At 45.2% G+C, this 19,901-nt stretch overlaps 1 protein-coding gene across 1 annotated transcript in view; it reads right to left on the bottom strand.

Moving 5' to 3' along the window:
- The window catches only part of ahrra (aryl-hydrocarbon receptor repressor a), a 66,740-nt gene that overhangs the window by 7,141 nt on the left and 39,698 nt on the right, over positions 1 to 19,901 (bottom strand). The window contains exons 4-5 of the mRNA XM_040126294.1: positions 8,289 to 8,407; positions 2,673 to 2,762 (exon numbers count right to left, since the gene is read on the bottom strand). Of these exons, the coding sequence (XP_039982228.1) occupies positions 2,673 to 2,762; positions 8,289 to 8,407 (209 nt within the window). The remainder of the gene's footprint in view (positions 1 to 2,672; positions 2,763 to 8,288; positions 8,408 to 19,901) is intronic.

Genomic DNA, 19,901 nt, shown 5'->3' with positions numbered 1-19,901 from the left:
TTTTCATTCTTTATCTACTGCGAGGACAGAGCGTGCACTGTCGACTACACTGCTACGCAGAATGCTTTGCATGCTGGGATGCTTTGGCTCGCAGCCAAGCCTGTTGCCTGTCAATACTTTGTCTCTTTCTCTTGAGCAAGTAAAGTAGGTTTTTGCATTTGCTGAATTCAAAATATTGATGCGGAATGATTACGAGGAGGTCTTGTCCTCCATACTGTCACTGCCATGTTCTGTATACACAAGGGACCTGTTGTGGTTGTGTTGGCACGAGTTGTTGAGTTTGAGTTCTGTCAAGTGCATTTCTTTGTTTTCCATCATCGGTTCAGATAACAGGAAATGTGTCACACCGTTCCAATCCTAATTAAAAAACACATTTTGGTTCCCAGAGGATGCATCCTACAGACTTTGATCATCTTCCGACTTCTGCTCCGGCCCCACCAGCAGGTGGAGATTTTTGGCTTTTAATGAAACGTCTTGACAAATATCGGACGAACTGCTTCAAAATTCGGTACGTACTCTATATCCATGGTGTCCAGAGGATGAATCCTAGTGCTGGCGGGTCATCTGGCGCCAATCCACACCTCAGCTGTACTTTGTGTTTAGTGCAAATTAGCGAGTTTTATCATGCTGACACGCTAAACTTAGACGTTGACCTCGGTAAACGTTATACCTGCTCAGTGTTACTATTCTTTATCAGTGCAAAAGCACAGCTATGCCTAAAGGGGCCTCACAGAGCTGTTAGCATAGCCATAGACTCTTAGTCTTGTTCACATTAAGTACACTGAAAAGTGGATTTCTCTGTTTAAATCCAGCAGCATGAAACATGGCAAACGTTAGCTGACACGGGAAAATGTATTTGCTAATTCAAGTCACGTCGAGAGTTTGCAAAATTTTCGGAGCTCGCTTGCTACTCATTTGAATCGAAATGCAGGGAAATGCAAGACACCCCAAATTAAAAACTGTTGACTGAGCCACATGCACACACACGCATATCTTGCAGTATGGCCCTTGCAGTTTTTATTTCCTTTGTCTGTCTTTACTGGCTCCCATGCCACCCTGCACACACACTGTGACAGGATCTTTCACACCACTCTGGTTTTCATGTCAATTTCACGGCGCTGGGTTATTGCCCCCGTCTGCTTGTAAGCCACGTGGGAGCGTTGTAGCAGAAGAATTTCTACGCCAGAGTGTCAGTCCGCTGTGTGCGTGCGTGTGAGCAAACACGAGGGCGAAGGAGGGATTTTAACAGTGAAAAGCACTTTATTCATGGTTTTGAAGGAGAGGGGCGATTTCAGCATCGCAGGACAGGCGAGCCCGTGTTGATATCATCCATAATTAATGACTGACTGGGTCTCGCCGCTGGAGAGGAAGGGAGCTAAACCGTTGGTGACTTATCAGTGTCCGCAAGGAGACGTACGCACGAAAACGCAGACACCCACAGAGCGTATCTCAGGGTGAAATGGAGGTCTTCACCTCTCCGTGGCCTCTTCACTCTGCCCTCTAGACAGAGTTATCAGGCAGCCGCGCGGCTGACTGAAAGAGAGACTTTTTTCTCTGGCTCATTAGACACGGGATGAAGAGAAAAGGAAACAAGGAAGAGATGGGCGGAGGAGAACAGAAGGCATCGGCTGAGGGTAAAAGACGGATCGTGGTGAACTTGCCGTATCACAGCAGAGCTCAGATCTCTGACACTTGTTGAGTCAAAGACCTTGAGAGAGGCTATGTGAGAGGCTGCTTGGGCGGATTCAGTAGCTCACCTGTTAAAAGGGACATCAAAAAGTCTTGTTCACCTCCAATATGATGACAATTATGACATGTTTTTGACTGTGTACTTATTGTAAAGTAATAAAGCTATTAAGGGTGTAATTGGATATTTTGGGAAATATGCTTATTTGCTTTCTTGCCACTAGAAGATTGAGACAACTCTCATGTTTGTATGGACAGAGACTAGGAAACAGCCAGAAGAGAACTAATGTGTTTCTTACTGCGCATTCGCTGTTGTTGTCACGAGCCAGGCTAGCAGTTTTCCCCTGTTTCCAGTGTTTATGCTAGGCTAAGCTAACCAGCTGCTGGCCACAGCTATATATTTACCATATGGAGTTGTACCAATCTTCTCGTCTAACCCTCAGCGAGAAAGTGAATATGCGTATTTCCCCATATTTCAATCTAAGTCTTTTAGGTGAGTAGCAACAGACAAAGGGGCAACAACAAAGGGAGAAAACAATGGGCAAAGAATATTCAGGAAACGAGATCCCAACAGAAAAACATGATGAATAGTAACACTGTTTTTGCAGTTTTTTTTTTTTCTTTCTTATGGGCTGGGTTTGCTGTCAAGTGCTTAAATTCCTGAAATAGTTTTATGGATTCGTGTTACCTCAGCGTCAGGCAGGAGACCTTTGGAAGTAATGTGACCGGCTTAGCACAGAGCGAGCGACTAACTGCACGCCTTCTTTTCGGGAGAAATGTGGCATAATGTGGCTCGAAAGACGACACTGATCATTAGTCTGTCTGTATTTCAGAATACGGACATAAAACACTGATGTCCCCATGTAAAACAAGGTCCCCGCTGTCCAACACATCTGATATGTTCATTACACAGACTTATACATTCGTTAGACAGCATGTTACTGACATTACTGTACATCTAACACATACTATTGAGTTCAACTCACCTGATGAAATCCCAGATAATCCACAATGGTTGAGGAGGCGTAAAAGACCATTCCATCACTGCTCACCACCAAAGCAAAGCCTGTCAGAGACTACACACACACACACACACACACACACACACACACACACACACACACACACACACACACACACACAGCGACAGAAATAAGCTGTGACTCAGGGCGGCTCATGCAGAAAATAACTCAAGTGAAACAAATTCCTAATTGACAAACACAAACAACTGATTTTATCTGAGCCATTTTCGGAAAGCTAACTATAGATGGCCTGATTCACGTGAGGCCCCCACCCAGCAGTAACACAGGGCAACAGAGTCACGTGGTTTTATGTGCGACCCAACTCTGGCTACAGTCATGACTGTACAATTATTCTGAGACAGAATGCAGCCTGAATTTGACTGGAGACGGATTTTTTTTATAGCCCAATGTTCAGTTTACAGTATATCATTTTCGTCTAATTCCCAGAAAAGCAAATAACAGTAAAAATGGAACAAAAGATAGAATAATACAACACTGGAGAGGGAATGAAAGACAGCTGGTCATGGAACTGAGTGGGCCAAATGAAACTTTCTGATTTGGACTGAAAAATATTGCTTTTGAAAGACTTTTCAGAATATTTTCTGTAGGAATTTAGATTTGTGGTATTTTTAAAGCAGTTGACTTGAAGATAACATACACACCAATTTGCTCCCCTTTAAACTAATGCATTTCACAAGTTTGCAACTTTGATAATGAAGTCTGTTTGATTGGTAATATGCTTTGATTTTCGGTACTTAACGCATTGATTAAAAGCAGAGGAACTCCAGACACAAGCACCGCCTCGTTCCCGTGCACACAAGGGGGAATAATGTGTTTGGCCAGCACAGCTCACAGAGACAAGTGTTGATTAAAAAGAAATTTTTAAATGTACACACATCACTGGCTTCAGTCTGAGGAGGAGGGATGAATCCATGGAGAGGGAAGCGAGAGTGTGGGAGAAAAGAGAAGGCGCAGGAAGGGGACGTGGAAAAGGGGGAGCGCTCTTCCAGTGTGTTTGCCTTTGTGCGTGCGTGCGTGCGTGTGTGTGTGTGTGTGTGTGCACGCGCACAGCTGTGATAGCGTGACAACTGCAAGGCTACTTGACTTGCGTGACTGCGGCTGCCAGAGTCTGTCACCTCTATTTTACTGCGAGACTGTGCAGGTCTTCCCTGGGGTGTGTGTGTGTGTGTGTGTGTACTTTACATGCTATATATCCCTGTGGCCTCTAAGTTCACACTCATGCTCGCTTTTCTTCTACGTCTCCCTCTTTCAGTTTCTCCCAACAGTGATATGATGGCCTTAGCAAGCAGTGTAATGCTCTGCTCGCTGCACAGGCTCCGCCGTGACCACATAACGTCCTCCCATATCCGTCGGTGAACAGAGCGACTCGTCGTCCTAAAACCTTCAGGTATCTGAGTCATTATGTGACAAAGCGATGCTGTGACAGAAAAATCTCTAGACTACAGTACGAGTAAATCTGAAAATGGTATGAAACCATGATACGGAAGGGGGACAGAGATGGGACGCTGACTCAGCTTCCTGTGGTGGTGCGGAAGCAGATTTTGTTTGACATTCAGGTGGAGTTTGACGTCCACACACACACACACACACACAGCTTTCACCCCTTAAGTGAGAAATAACACACAGAAACACATCTGCCTTAGAAACAGTTACTTTGTCTGATTTTGAACCTCGCTCTGATTTGAATACCAAAGATCTTTATGTGGCCGTCACAACCAAAGGCATAGATACTGAAGCTTAGGGTAAAGTGGAATCAATACAGTTTCCGGTTAACCTAATATTATTGGTCACTCCGGGCCGTACAAACATCTGGTAATAGCACGTCCAGGCCAAATCCTATTTATTTACTTATATTCATGAAAACAGTGTATTTTGTCCAAATGCAACATTTCAGGGGGGAAAATAGGAAAAGGTATAGTTTTAAGGCCGAGAATTTCCCTGTCCGGGATCTTCACTTATCAAAAATGAGCTGTCCAGAGTGGGATAAGGTACTTAGGCAGTTTTTTTTTTTTCTGTGATACTGCTTGTCTAATTAAAATGTATCTGATTCATTCATATCCATGTGTGCTGCACTACAGAGCATGTGTTCGCCCGGCATGGGAAAATTTGAAGCTTACATGACTCAGTCATCTGGGAATTGTGTCCTTACAATGGACAAAAAAAATGTCCCGAATATACTGGAATGTGATGTTGCCTTCATGAGGTCCTACAAGGCCAAAAGAAGACCAGAATTTACATGGCGGGTTCATCTAGGTTTGTTTAGCCAGTTCCCCTTTCTCCGATTCTCATCCAAGTCATTGAAATGCCACAGTAAATTTCGGCAACACATTCTTTTTAAAGGACTTTGACATTTTTATTCTCCTGGAACAAACAGGCTTTGGACTCGTGACCTGAAAGAGTATGTGCAGACAAAAGCGGTATATTTTGATTTTAGATTTGCTTTCCAAAATGGAATGGCAAATAAATTACAGATGGATACAGTGCATTTATTTTTCACGTCCAAAACCGTAATCGGAACACCCATCATTTATATTGGAATAGGACAGTACAGAGCTGGAAAGAGCAAGTGAACAAAATGACTATTTGACCATAATACTCATTATCTTATTTGCATTATAAAAACAACCCGGCACATCTGAACAGCCTCTGTTCTTGTAAATTAAGAAAAGAGTTCCAGAAAGAAAGAGGGAAAGAAACTGACACTGGCTCTACTGGCTGCACTGTGCTGCATGCTGTTTTTGTATGTTTTCTCCATTCACATTTCCCTCAGTTCCTCACATACTAAAGCCTTTAGGTAATGGAAACAGGCACCTGCTGCTGGCCCGCTCCACCACATATCTGCAGCTACAACGCCCCCGGCTCCCATAACCGCTCCTGGGAGACTAAAAGCTTTGACTTACAAATCTTAAGAGGCGCTTTGCACGCAGAACCCAAAATAAAATATATGTTCACTGAATTTGGAAGCAGGGGGAGGGGAGGGGAGGAGGAGGAGGAGGAGCGACGGTGGTGCTGGTGGTGGGGCAGCCTTGTCTCACTGTTTCAACGGGGTTTCTTTGCTTTTCCTGCTGTCTAGCTGTCAGAGTGAGATGAAAGCAGCGATGATGAGGTCATGACAAACACCGAGCCCTTCTCCCACTGGGAACACACCCACATCCTACACACACATACTACGGATAGAACAACATGTTTTAAAAAATGTTGGATATCAGCCAGCGAGTGTCAACTTCCAGTATAATGAGAGCACAGTGTCACAGGTGAAACGCTTTGCAGGACATGTGAGTTTTCAGCCATGCTAGCGGTCAGTCTAACGTCAGTCAGGCGGCCCATCGCATTGGTCCATACTGAAATACCTCAGACCTACTGGATGCACTGCCTTGAAATGCGACATGCATATTCATGGTGCCCAGACTGTGAATTCTAACGATTTCGTTGATCCCCTGACTTTTCCTCTTGCACCACCGCGTTTGGAGGACATTTGGCGGTTCGAGTGAAACGTCTCAGAAGCTATGGGATGGATTGCTGTGAGGTCGGGCGCAGATATCTACGCCTTCCCTCTGGATGAACTGTAAAAACTTTGGTGATCCTTTAGCTTTTCGACTAGTGCCATCACCAGATCAGAATTCCAGTTCGCCGAATACTTTGGTTTGGGACAAAATGTCTGCAAAACTACGGACATTCCCGTCAGCCTCGGCTGTTCTTTGTGTTAAATACTAATTAGCAAATGTTAGAATGCTGAAGTAAGATGGTGAATGTGGTGAACAACAATGGTAGAATCCTTCTTAACATCATCGTGTTACCTTTAGCCAAGTTTCCATCCAAATATTGGGCAAATTTTAACAGAATTTCCAGACACTGGGAAAGAGAAAACGCACATGAATGTGTGTTTCCATCCACTGCTGTTATGTGAAAAATCAGGAACTGGGCACAATGAGATGAACAGTCGGTGCCGCTAATTCTCCAGTCCGTTGCAGAAGAAGACATTCCAACCTCGAATGAACCATTTGAGTCTTTTTCTTTTTTCCAACAGATCGACTTTTCCACCTCAGCCCAGAGTAAAAAATTCTGTGTTATGTTGGCTTTTTCTTTTTGAATTTCAATTGTTTCCACTCAGGTTTTTTATGTGAAAACTGAACCTTTGCATAAAAACAGCTGGATGGAAATGCGCGTATGGTCATTGTGAACATGTTGGCAGGCAGATGACAGTAACATTTGGTGTATATATAAAAAAATAATATAATATATAAAAAATAAGAAAAATAAATATGATATACACAATAAAATATCAAAGATATTGTACATTGTCATATTGTTCAACGTTTTGTACACAGACATGCACGGGTTGAAGCAGCTGTCAAAGACGGACAGACAGAATACCTAAGCACAAATAGCACGACTCACGCACACATCGACATGCAATGCCACCAAATACACGCACACACAAGTAACTGTCTCTTCCCTCTCTTGGGGCCCCATCCCCAGAACAGCTAACGCACGGTTTGCTGCGAGGCCCCGGCGCAGGCTGAGTCACGCAATGAGAGGCGGCACATCACTACGGTCAATCTAGCCTTTTGTTTACCGTCCCATTGAGTCAACCTAACACGTTAACAGAGGCATCAGTGGACCAGCTCTGCTGTGTGTGTGTGTGTGCACTCGCAGTTGTTGGCCGATGATCAGTGTCATGATTGGGTGTTTGACAGATAGCCATTAGGATATTGAGCGCGCAACAATGATCTGATTCTCGAGCAATTCCCATGCGGTGTGCTGCCGTATGTGTCTGATAACGACCACCTCTCTGCTCCGATGCCTTCAACAGAAACGTTTGCCTGTCTAGGAATCTAACAAAATATCCCTGTCCCGATGTCCTGTCAAAGTCACACTACTGTGCTGAAATTACTTGCCTCTTCAAAAATGAGACGAAATATATGCACTTAGAATTCATCTGTAGTTACAACCTGATTAAAGGTCTTAGGTCGACTGACAAAACACAGATCTTATATTTGCACTGATTACTTTTGATAGGCTTGGTTTGTTCTTCTCACTCTCTTCTGCTCACTTTCACACATGCATCCAGACAGAGATGCACTCACACACACACACACACACACACACACGCACTCACTTCACCGGCTGCTCAAGCCGCCAGCGTGTGCGAATCCCTATCTCCTTCATCAGCTCTGACACCCCCGTCTCACCCGCATGTCACGCAACACCTCAGCTCCGCAAAGTGGGTCGGGGCAAAGGTCGAAGGGCACACATGCATACACACACAAAAAACCCTCCCTCCGCTCTCTCCCAATTCACACTCACTCACACACAAATGATCTCCTGACCGGCATGTCTGCCAGCTAGCCAGCGTTTGGTTTCGTCGGCGGTGACGTGTATAGTAATATACACATAGATATTATTACAACAACTTTAGGGCAGTGTTTGCATTGACATTATACTGTCTTTTCTAGTCAACATGAACAATGGTTACAGAAAAACATACACACACACACACACACACACACACATATTCCACAAGATACACACACAAACAACAGCCATGTAGTTTCTTACTTCCAGGAGGAGGCTGCTCTCATTGATAGTGGTGCCCAGTGGAAGATTGTCTTTCCTGGGTTCAGGGTTAGAGGATGCTGTGTTGATGATGTGCTTCCTGGAGGTCTTATCTTGGCTTGCTGTAAAAAAAAAAAAAGAAAAAAGAAAAACGTGAAAACAATAAACTAATATCAACCCATCGGGTTTAAGGACCTCACCTAGGTCCAATTCTTTAATATATTGTATGCTGCGCACAGAATACAGAGCATATACTAAGACCGGTGTCAACACAGGAAAGGCGGAGAGTGATAACAATAATGACTCTGTTCTCCAAAATGTGCCGGCCAGTTTTCCCGTAACCTCTGTGATACAGCGGCGAGAGAGCCGGACCGGCACCCAGACATGTGGCGGACACATTAGCTGTATCGGCCTCCTTTCGCACAGCACTAATGCCAGGTATTAGTCTGTGCGGTGGGCCCGTCTAACAAGAAAAAACAGCAGAGGATTTCATGACTTAACAGGATCGCTCTCGCACGATATAGCCACATGCACACGGACGGCTCACTGGCTCGGAGCCAGGCAGAGGACTGCGTCTAGTGCTTTTGGGAAGTCTGGGTGTTTGTCGAGCTGCGTGAAGTGGCTGAACAAACATAGATGCGGGAACATGTAGGTGCTCGTGCAGCACCGTCCTGCTGAAGTGAAAGGCTTTCCAGTTCGGCTGCTGCTGCTCTCTAGCTGAGCCTGACCTATGACCTTTATGTGGAGGGGGCCGACACGTAAGAAAATCTCACCCATAGATCTAGTAGGATCTTCTGAAAAATCCTTAAGGGCCCAATGCCAGACGAGGAAGTCTTTCTTGTTACTGTACAAGAAATGATCCCGATTGGCAATTCTAGCCTTGTCTAACCTTCGCTCTCAACAATGCGACCTCTTCGAACACTGGGCTCCACTTCAGGACAGTGTCAGTCGTCTCTTCCTCAAACACCTGCTCCTCTGTGCCATCTGCTCCTCAATAAAGTAAAAATATCACAAGTAAGTCACAGACCCTCACCCACTATCCATATGCTACGTTCTTCCCCCCTCAGAGCAAGGCCTACCTCCTACCATACCATTGTGTGTATACATGCAATTAGCCCATACGACTATGGCGTGCGGAACCGTCACATGTGCATTGGTGATGTGTATGTTGCGTGTTGGAGGCATGTTTGCGTGTTTCTCTTATGGGTGTGCTGTCAGGGGGCATGTGGCTCACTCCAAGAGATCAGCCCTTCGCTCTGTCACTCATTGTAGCAGGCACAGATTAGTCACGCAACACACACACACACACACACACCATCGCCTCATTATGGAAAACTTTCTAAGTATGTATGTATGTATGAATCTTCCGATGCTTTGTATAGACCCCACCCCCTCCAAATAACCCCATTACGGCTTCCATTCCTCCCCCGTTAACCTTCTACTACCATCTCCTGTCCTCTGCCCCCCCCATCTACCCGCCTCCTCCTCATCATCTCTACACCCTTTCTTTGTTCGACTCAGCATCGCAGGCGATCGACAACGGATTTCGTGTTGCTGGAAGAGTTTCCCCAACGCTCAATTCCACTCTGAAGCATGCAAAGCTAATGCGCCTGTTTTTTTGTTTTTTTTCTTGTTTCTTAGCAATACATTTTGTCTGGATCCGTTTTTTTCATGTTTAATCCTTCATTCTTCCATCTGCAACCGCAGGTTTACTCATGATATATCTGGCAATAAAGACTGAAATAATAAATCTGGTCAGAGGCCGATGAAAGCACTGACAGGCAGCTTCGTAAACTCATAAACGCCAGTAATAATTTCAAGCATTTTGTCATCACCTCCGCTAGGCGCAAACACATACAAATAAGCAGACTCAGACAGCCACACTTACACATAGAACCATCCTCTTCAATCAACACAATATCATCCAACCAGTGGAAACCACTGCAGAGGGAGATGAATCTAATAAGCTTCTTTATTTTCCTCCTTCAACGTTTTATTTTCTCTCTTACGGCAGCTTTTGGAGAGGATGCGGCGTCAGGAAAGACAAACATACGGGATGATTAATTATCGGCACCGGCACTTCCTCTGCCAACAATACAGGCTTTATTCATCGCCACTCGCGTCTTCGGGTTTGCTTTTCTTTGCCTCTATTTTCTCCCTCTCTGGTCTAAAAAGGAAAACAGAGTAGGTAATGGTGAGGCATTTATGTGCTCTGTGTGAGGACAGGGTGTTAAGTAAAAAGTGAAAAGTAGTGGGATGTAGATGCTGCCAAAGGGTGAGGCCGAAAGTGTCTAGCTCCTTCAGTCGGACAGGTCCGTCTTTCCACTTCCACTGAGTACACAAAGTATTAGGGACCATCCATCAAATAATAAGCTACAGTCACAGTTGTCTTCATTTGGCTCAGAGAACTCCTTGGATCAGTGACTATGGATGACACCAGGTGAGTCCCATTTGTTGAAATGAAAAGACAATATGATATTAGGAAAAGGGAAAGTGGTGGAGAGAGATGATTGGGAAGAGAGGAGAGATCTGTGAAAACTGGTTATAAGATGTGATAAGATTCGTGAGCGATTTCTTTAGACTGCTGTGCGCCAAAAGAATGATCCGTAGCGCTCCTGTTAAAGGTGAAAAAGCAGGTACAGCTACATCCCCGTTCTACAAAACTGTCACCGCAGTACGACAAAACGACTGCGTGAGTGTCTGGGTTTGTGAGTTAAGGACACAGTCCTTTTTAATCAGGTATTCATTTCTGCAGCCTCTAGGGGGGGAGGTGAGTTTGGCCATGAAGCACACAGATGTGCACAGCACAGTCTGGGTGTGTTTGTCTGTTTTCAACACCCTCTCTTGAAGACACTTCCTCCCACACTCTCAATAACAGCTGAAAAAGGGAAATATGAAGAGAAAACAGAGAAGAAAAAGAAGAAATCCTCCATAGGAAGAGAGAGAGAGGGCGGTGAAAAGGGGTTGGGGGTAGACGTCTCTGCGGGCCCATAGTGTTACTGACATGCTTTCATTTTGGAAATAATGGGCATAAAACACAAAGAAATGTCTGAGAAAATGATGAAAAATGCAGAGATGAATATTTCCACTGGACCCTGTACATTAGAGCGTTAGATTCAAAGACGGCACGGCTCGACATTGCGCTGAAGAATGCTCCCGAAGAGTGTCGCATGACTCTGGCCCTTACATAAATCGGGAGAACAAGAGTAGCACGCAATTTGAACCGAACCGTAGCTAATACCTCAGGTCCCTTCCTTAGCTCAGGCTCCCATCCGGAGCAAAGGTGCAGTGGGGAGCAGGTAAGTGTTCGTACACGGCTGCTCAGAGACACAACACCAGCTGCTGCGCGGTTTTAACCCGGGACCTGCCGGCCCACATACACGCAGCTCCACGCTGAGTCAAACCGAGTCAGTGCTGAGTCAGTGCTGCCGTTTCTAAAAGCTTTAAGCTCCGCCAGGTAAAAGTCATTTGTTGCTGAAATCAATCCAATCTCTTTGAGGTTATAAATAAGTCATTTTCATAAAAGTGGTTGGAAGTCACTAGGTGCTTTTACTCAAGAACTGTACTCACTTACTACTTATCATACAGATGAATTAGATTTAGATTAGGGGCTAACATACAAAACATAGAACAAACATGATGCATTGTTGTAGATTAAACCAGCCGACAGTAGATAAAGTCAAAATTAGCTCCAAAGCCTCCAACTACAAACTCGACGGGTAAGTAATAACAATCCAATGTTGTAATATATAACAGTTAAATAAGACTTTTCAGACTTGTCAGAACTTTAGGTACATTTTGCTAATACTTCCGAAGCTTTACTTAAGTGATATTTTTAATGCAGAACTTCTCCTGTTGTACTAATTTTAATTTTTAAATGTATCGCTACATTTACTAAAGTAAGTCATTCTTCCTCTGCCACTAAACAAAGGTGATGTAACATAGGTGAATGTAATTTTTCTCCCTTTTTTTCCTGCATACTATCCGTCGGTGTTCGGGAGCAGGGCTGCCATCTTTTGGCAGCTGATCCTCTGTTGTGTGTTCAGCTTGTAAAGAGGAGCTGCAGACCTGAACATGCAAGCGCTGTGCACCACAGCCCCCCCCACAAGGCTTGCGTGAGTAGAGAAAATTGTGTGTGTGAGTGTGTGTGTTCATATAATATGTGTGTGTTGAAGTTGGGTTGGCTTGCAGCCACCTCCTTTGCCTATTCCCGCCCCCTTCTCTCAGCGCTCTTCTTCTCTCTCTCTCTCTCTCTCTCTCTCTCTCTCTCTGCAGGCACAGGAAATCCAGAGCGCAGAGAGCAACACCAACAGAGAGAGAGAGAGAGAGGGAGGGAGGGAGGGAGGGAGGGAGAAGCTGGCTGATCAAGGGCTGGTTGTCACGCGAGCGAGCCGTCTGTCAATCCTCCCCCCCCTTCCCCCTGACAGGCTGCTGGCGGCCCGCCAAGGCCTTGCGTGCAAGCCGGCGAGCCACATTAGCCCATAAAGAATTTCATAATAGCAACAGCTGTTAAATATTGATGACTGCTGGCAAGCGCTCAATGGCTCTGCATAAAGGCTAAGCCTGCACTGTAATGGAAGCTAATACTTCATTATGCCACAGATCAAAAATGTCCGGATCTCACCCTGTCCAAATCCAAGCCTTACTGCTTCAACTCTTGTCTTGTTTTTGCAGTGTGGCAGAGGGAAAACGAGGCTTTTTCGTAATTTACCGAAGACAAACAGGAGCAGAGTTTTTCCCACTTGTTTAATTCTGTTCCAGATCGAAGCATTAAACTACACTGATCTGATCTTCCATCATCCTTGATTGCAGTATTAATGTTGGATTGAGGACTATAATCTTTCTGATATTGTTTTCGATGAGAATGTTATGTTTCCACTGTGATATATAAGATTACATTTGAGGGGATGGACCGCTGGGATTTAGAGCAATTCCCTTTTGTCTGTTAACAAAACAACATCTACAAAAAGTACTTTCCTTGGAGGCAGGGCAGGCATCACAAATATTCATCTTTCAGAGGAGATTATAATGTGAGTGAGTGATTTTTGTGGGGGAGCGTGTGCCTGTGGAAGTGAAGGGGGAAGTGATATTATGACAAAGCAAGCGGGATCACACAGAATGGAGTTCGGGACGTAAACTCAATTGTTTCCACTTCTCTATTTGGGTTGGCGAGCAGACGCGCCGGCCACCGTGTTGTACGGGAGTAATGTGTCTCCGCGCACGAGCCCTCGGGCGAAACAGACCTGTACGGCGACTTCTCTACTGCCGCTGTATGCGGCTTGACTGCGCGGTGCTCCATAAAACTGGCGCCATGCATCCTCCACATACACACACGCTGGAGGACTATTATAGCGATCATAATATGAAAGTCATCTGATTGCTGCTATAAATAGGGAACACGACCAATTGTGGAGCACATGTTTTCTGTGAGTGTGATGTTTGTCTTCTGGGAAAATTGCCTTTCCAATGAACCCATTGAAAGAGCGACACACATGAGCTGTCTAAACACTCCTACATTTGGCTTGTCAAGCCTAGGGAAAATCAACCACAACATAAGGCCAACGTGTTGCAATATTTGTACAGACAATTAGAAAAACGAACAGAATGCAAATGGATGGAGGCCCAGGGAGGACGTGCTTCGGCGTGGAATGCTGCGCTCGCCACGCACACGCGCTCACACAGGCTGCATTCGCGCACGTGTTGCGTGAGATGAGCCATTTATTCGGGAAAGCTTTTTATTTGACTGTACCCAAATGAATGCAGCAGAGTATTTTCTCATTGAAGGCAACAAGACGCTCCAGTTTTCCTGCCGTTGCCAGGGATCTGACACGTCCCACCAGCCAAATGTCGACCTTGGCCCCCAGTCTGCTCAGCGCGGGTGAGCTAAGGATACAAACTCCCTCGTGAGTCACATATATCCCAGCAATAACCCTGCCCGGAGGCAAAAGCACTCTGAAGCTCGCATGTGCAGAAACAAACACAAGTAGTGGGAGCGCAAAGCCTGGGCGTCGAGGGGACACTCCGCTGTTAGGCCTACTCTACGCTCTCTTCAACCTCTGTGTTTATCTCGAGCTTCCTCTGATAGGCTCATTCAAACAGTTACATAAGTCTTCTCCCTGTGGGGGACCTCGGTGTGCACACGCAAAGACGTTGAATGGTAAAAACTGTTCGATTTCTAACACACAAAAAATCAAAAAATATGAAGTCTGTGCGCCATGTACGTGGAGAAGTGCATGTGTTTAATATTCACTTCTGAGATCCCCCGCATTACTGTAAGCGACGTTACCTCCCGCGTGCATGTGTGTGTGTTTGCATGGTAACTCTATAAATAACTTTTCCTTGGATTCCTGTTTTGATGAGGACGGCTGTGGCTTGCTGCTCTCTCAAGGAGCTGGTGGTTAATAAAAGTTGCATTCAGGAACCCCACCTGGCCACAATAAAGCACAAGCCTTCTATTTCTGTACTCACACAATCTCCGTTCTCACGAACGGTCTGAGATTCAAAATAGTAAACCTCGGGTGCACATTTGCTAGCTGCTGGAAAGCCCGTCGCGCTGATTTTAAGTTTAATCGGAGAAACGTTTGAAAAGAAAACCTCTCATGCTTTATTAACAAATGGCAAGCTTGGAAAAACACATCACGAGGAGCGACTTTAATGTCTTAGATGAATTAAATATGACTGGAACTGCGGGGGGAAAAGGAGAGGGATGAAAAGGACGAAAGCGACAATGAATGTGGTTTTGTTTTTTTTTTTTTTTTGGCTCCACAATAGTAGAGTTATTTAGATCCAGGTCTCAGTCCTGTAAATTCACCCCGTCAAAAACGAGACATCAACAAATGCAGTGCAAAAGTTTGGACCGTTGGCTCAAAACGAATAGAATAAACAACCATAACGTGTTTATAGCTCACTCGTTTCACTCAGTTGTCCTGCACTATTTACGTCTGCGAACACAAGTTTTTCATCACAAAAATGCAGCAGCTACTTTGACTCTCCTGCATATTCATACTGAAAAAGGAAATACTTGAGACAAGTCAAGCAGCGCGGGGGATAATTATTAGTTTTCTCCCCCTGTACTTTGGTCTCGCTGCATTCCTGCATGAGAGGGGAGGAGGGCAAAAGGAAGACAGAGAGGAGAACAGAGGTCGCAGCCTGTAGTACCAGATACTCCTCCGCTTCAGCAAAATGTTGGTTCCATGGGTTGCGTGCCAACGAGTGTCACTCACATTATTCGAAATAACAGGGAGAGAGAAGTACAACAAGCCTCAGATTATCCCTCTCACATCCTCCCCCCTGTCGGCCAGTCTGAGGCTAGCGTCGCTTGTTTTGCGGTCACTGTAAGCACAACAATAGGTTTTCTGGAACAGAACCACACCTTCCATGGAAAGTTGATTTCATCGGTGGTGCCGTTTTTTTCATCCATACAGCCTCTCCGTAAAAAAGAGGGTGATCTGTTAAAAAGATTATGGTGCCGTTTCGGCCCATTGAGGCAAATAATAATGGGCAGATGGTCCCTCAGGCTGAATCCATATGGGAGGGAAACTACACTAATGCTGCTCTAGCACGCGATGCTAAAGAAATGCTAACCACTGAGACGGGGTGGAAAGAGTACTTTGCAGCTTCAACAAGTTGTGTTGGTGTGCCGAACGTTTTACTCAAGAAAGCACCGTTTTAGTGGAGGAAAGGGGGCTCAAAGTGGCTCGCTTACTGCCCCAACCAGTAAAGTTCTACCGGGTTAAGTGAAGCCAGCGCACGCAAGGGCGGAAAGAGTGCAGAAGTACTTTTACAATACTGAGACTCTGCTGGGGGACAAGGTTGCTGTCCCGTGAAAACCATGTATCTCCGAAATGTGAACATTTCACGAGCTAAGAGAGAAGACCCTTGCTTTCAGCTTTGTGGCTATTTGTTGTTAGCTAGTCTAACGAGGATTCAGATGTTTTATTTATCCCCAGGCGGAGCAGAATTTTCTCAACCCATAAAGCACTAAATCCTTCAGTTTTTCTGGATGTATTTTACTTTATATTGTATGTGCGTACAGTATGTTCCTTGCAGAATCCCCACGACACACACACACACACACACACACACACACACGTACGCACAGGCACAGAAAGGCCCACCAAGGAGTAATTAAATGGGAGTGAGGTGGTTAATGTGTCCTAGGTTGAGGGGGATCAAGTGATAGCCATGATGCGGCTCATGCTTTATGCATGAAAGCCATTAACTTGTCAGTCAGTAGACACTATCAAAGGTGTAATCTATCCATTGTGTGTGTGTGTGTGTCCAGGACCAATCTCTAAGGCAGGTAATCTAGAGCAATAGCATAATGCAGTATTTAAGATCTCTGTCTCTCTCAGTATACAGCCGCAGTTCACTTCATTTTCGTCACCTCCCACGGCCCTTCAGAGTAAAAGCATTATTTTTGTCACGGCCATCCAGTTTAATCTCATATTTCAAAATGTAGACAAAACAATCAACTGCATCACTGGAAAGATTGATTATTTAATTCCTTGCCTTTCTTTACAGATGTAATGAAAAGCAAGATTCCATTGCTGAGCATGAGGCTGAGCGACACTCTTCAAGACAGCGTTTCGTAGCGTGCAGCCTAACCGTCGTGGCCTGATTTGGTTTTACTAAGCATCACCTGTCAGCTTCACTTTGACACAAGCGACTCAGCTCTCGCGCTTCTCACCAACAATATCCAGCAATAATTTGGCCTCTGACAGAGCTAATTGATTAAGCTACATGCTAACGGAACAGTAATCTGATTATGCTTCCCCTACCACCTCGACCCTGTGTTGCAGGGTATTAGCCCCGGCGCAGCAGGCGAACAGTGGCCGCTCGCAGAAAAGTCCCCCCGAGGCATCTCATCTGCTTTGACATCAGGAGCCTCAAATAGGATGGGCAAAACTCTTGAAAACAAAATTCACAACCATGCACAGTGAGTGTTTGGGTTTAATATTGCATTTTAATATGTTGTGTACCCAGAAAATAACAACTGTAGGAATCTTGAAATAAGTCACATCACTCCACTGATGTTACTGAAGTTATGGTGTTTAACAGGGCTGTAAGATTCAAAAGGATTCAAAATGTTTTCACACGAATGTGCACCAACACATCCAATTTAAAGCACCGCTTCAAATTGGATGTGGGCCGGTCATCCACTCGGAAAGTTTGGGATGGTGCCCTCTTTCTACCACAGCTTTAGTGGTGGACATTAGTAAAACCCTCATTCAAATCCACGTTACCGTACCCCAAAACGTTATCTAACAACTCTTTCACCCAGGTTTCCATGGAGACTGTCCCACGATAATCTAACTGGTGTTTTTAAAGACAACGTCAAAATGAGCAAAATCCCTGAATCCACATAAAGTCTCGGAAATGTTCAGCGACAGGCAGCTTCAATCCAGCAACGGTAGCGTCAGCTCTTCCAATTCCCTGGTATTGGCTGTAGCCGTGAGCTCTGGGAGGACAGGTGAAAATAAGTGAGCCGAGTGCAGCGAGACATCCCTCGTCGGATCTGGACATATCGTGACTGTCCACTTCACATTCCCCCATCTGTGCCTATTGCATGTCATCACAACGCTCTAATCCAAGCCTGTTTATACCGACGGCATTTGCTCCGATCACTTCATTTGGCACAGGGAGGGAGGACGAGTATCCCCTGCCTTATCGGCCGGCAGGCGATATATATATATTTGCGTACATGTGTGTGTGTGTGCGACAGCGAGTGAAGGATATAGGCGGGCTGAGGGCTTGATGGGGAGCGATGGTGGGATCACGCAAGCTCGCTAAAAGAGGCAAAGTCAGGAGAGAGTCACGCACGGTAGGGCTTTGCTGTAGATGCCACTCAGTCGCCACTCGACTTCCCGGCATCTGGTGTTAGCGTGATGCTGCGAGTGTATATATATATATGTATGTGTTTGTTATGTTCAATTCCCAACCGACCAAGATTTTCAGCGTGTAAACAAACACCGACTTGTCGAGACTCTGAATAGGGAGACGGTTTTCTCACTGAACATGCAACGCTGCCGACGGTGGCACCTTCAACCATGTTCCCTCTCGAGGAAATACCGAACACGCCGCATGGAGGGAAGTTTGGCCCGTGCCGAGCTGGAGGTGTGCGGCACAAGGAAAACCAAAGATGAACGTTTTGGTTTTTCTCTTAAAGGGGCAACCGAACCTTTTTACTCTCGAAAGTCAGTTTGCTGGAGGAGTTCTACTCAGTCCGTGAACACATTATTGTCCCCTGTTTTCTGAGGCTCTGGACGAGCTTTGTCAGGTCTGGGAAAGTAAATCTAATGATGTCATCCGGGTTACCTGAGCTTGTGCTTCCAGACTGCGAATTAAAGGCGGAAAGCCTAAGTTATAAACTGGAGGTGGCGATTTAATGGGAACATTTAGCAGACGAGGAAGATCCAACAAAAAGTTGCTCTTAAGTGCATTGTGGGAAATGTAGGATCCACTGTTTTGGAGCTTGACTCGTATTAGGGGGTAAAAGTCAGCACATCGCAGCCTCTGCTGGACCCGTTGGGAGCGTTTTTCTGTACGAATGTTTCTTGTGAGTGCCCCATCTTTATACAAGTGCAACAGTAAATCACTGGAGTGTCCTTTCAGTCAAAAGTAGGAGACGTTTTCACTGTGAGGCCCCGGAGATGTTTCAACTGTCCATTAAAGATCAACTGCACAAGGCCATTTTTAAGCAAACAACACATACAAGTCGTGGTCAAAACAGAGCGTCTGCCATCACATAATTAGTATGATTATACTGTATATAGACTACTATCATAATTATTTACGGTACCGATGCCCCGAACAGGCCTGCCAGTTTTAAAGACACCATAAAAATAAATGACTTCTCCTGCCTTTGAGCTCCTAGGTCTACAGGTTGTCGTCATCTTACTAAAGGGGTCCAGTGAACCCCACTGTACATTGTGTACATTATGTGCAAGTGTGCCTGTGGCAAACTATGTGAACACTGGGCTGAGGTCAGTCATGCAATAGAGAGGGCTGGGCCTTAGGTTAGGGGTTAGGGAATCATTTCAGTCAAATGAATTCTTGACGAAAATAAAAAAAGTACAAAAAAAGTACAGAAGAACAAAAATGTTTGTGGTTCCGTGTGTCAGCGGGTAGGTCGGCCTTTATTTTTTGCTCTTTGTGTGTGCGTGTATGTATAACACCACGACTGCTTGTGTGCATATACGTGGTTCAGCCTGGTGGTGATCTCATCACCATGTGCTTAAATTTCTTCGTCTCCTTAAACGAGAGGCTGCTTCTCACAGAAGCAAAATCAGAAGCAGTGGTGTGTGTGTGTGTGTGTGTGTGTGTGTGTGTGTGTGTGTGAGTGTGCATTTGGTTCAGAGAAAAAGAGGGATTGTTTTGGACAACTAGGCAGACTACAGTAGGGCACGGCAGGGTCAGCAGACAGAACTGAGTGTCTCCATCCAATGACCCATAAGATTCTGTGTCCCCGAATCGCACACACAGAGACAAACCCTGAGCCGTATGTTTCCCTGCCTTGAGCTTACTATACGGCCTTCAGTCTAAAAGGCATTTTGACCATAGTGGTTCTTGATGGAGGGAAAAAGAATTTTTACCATAGGAAACCAAGATTCACTA

Source organism: Xiphias gladius, chromosome 5 (assembly GCF_016859285.1).
Source record: "Xiphias gladius isolate SHS-SW01 ecotype Sanya breed wild chromosome 5, ASM1685928v1, whole genome shotgun sequence".
Lineage (NCBI taxonomy): Eukaryota > Metazoa > Chordata > Actinopteri > Istiophoriformes > Xiphiidae > Xiphias > Xiphias gladius.
Note: the sequence above shows the minus strand (reverse complement) of the source record. Positions and strands in the feature narration are given on the sequence as shown.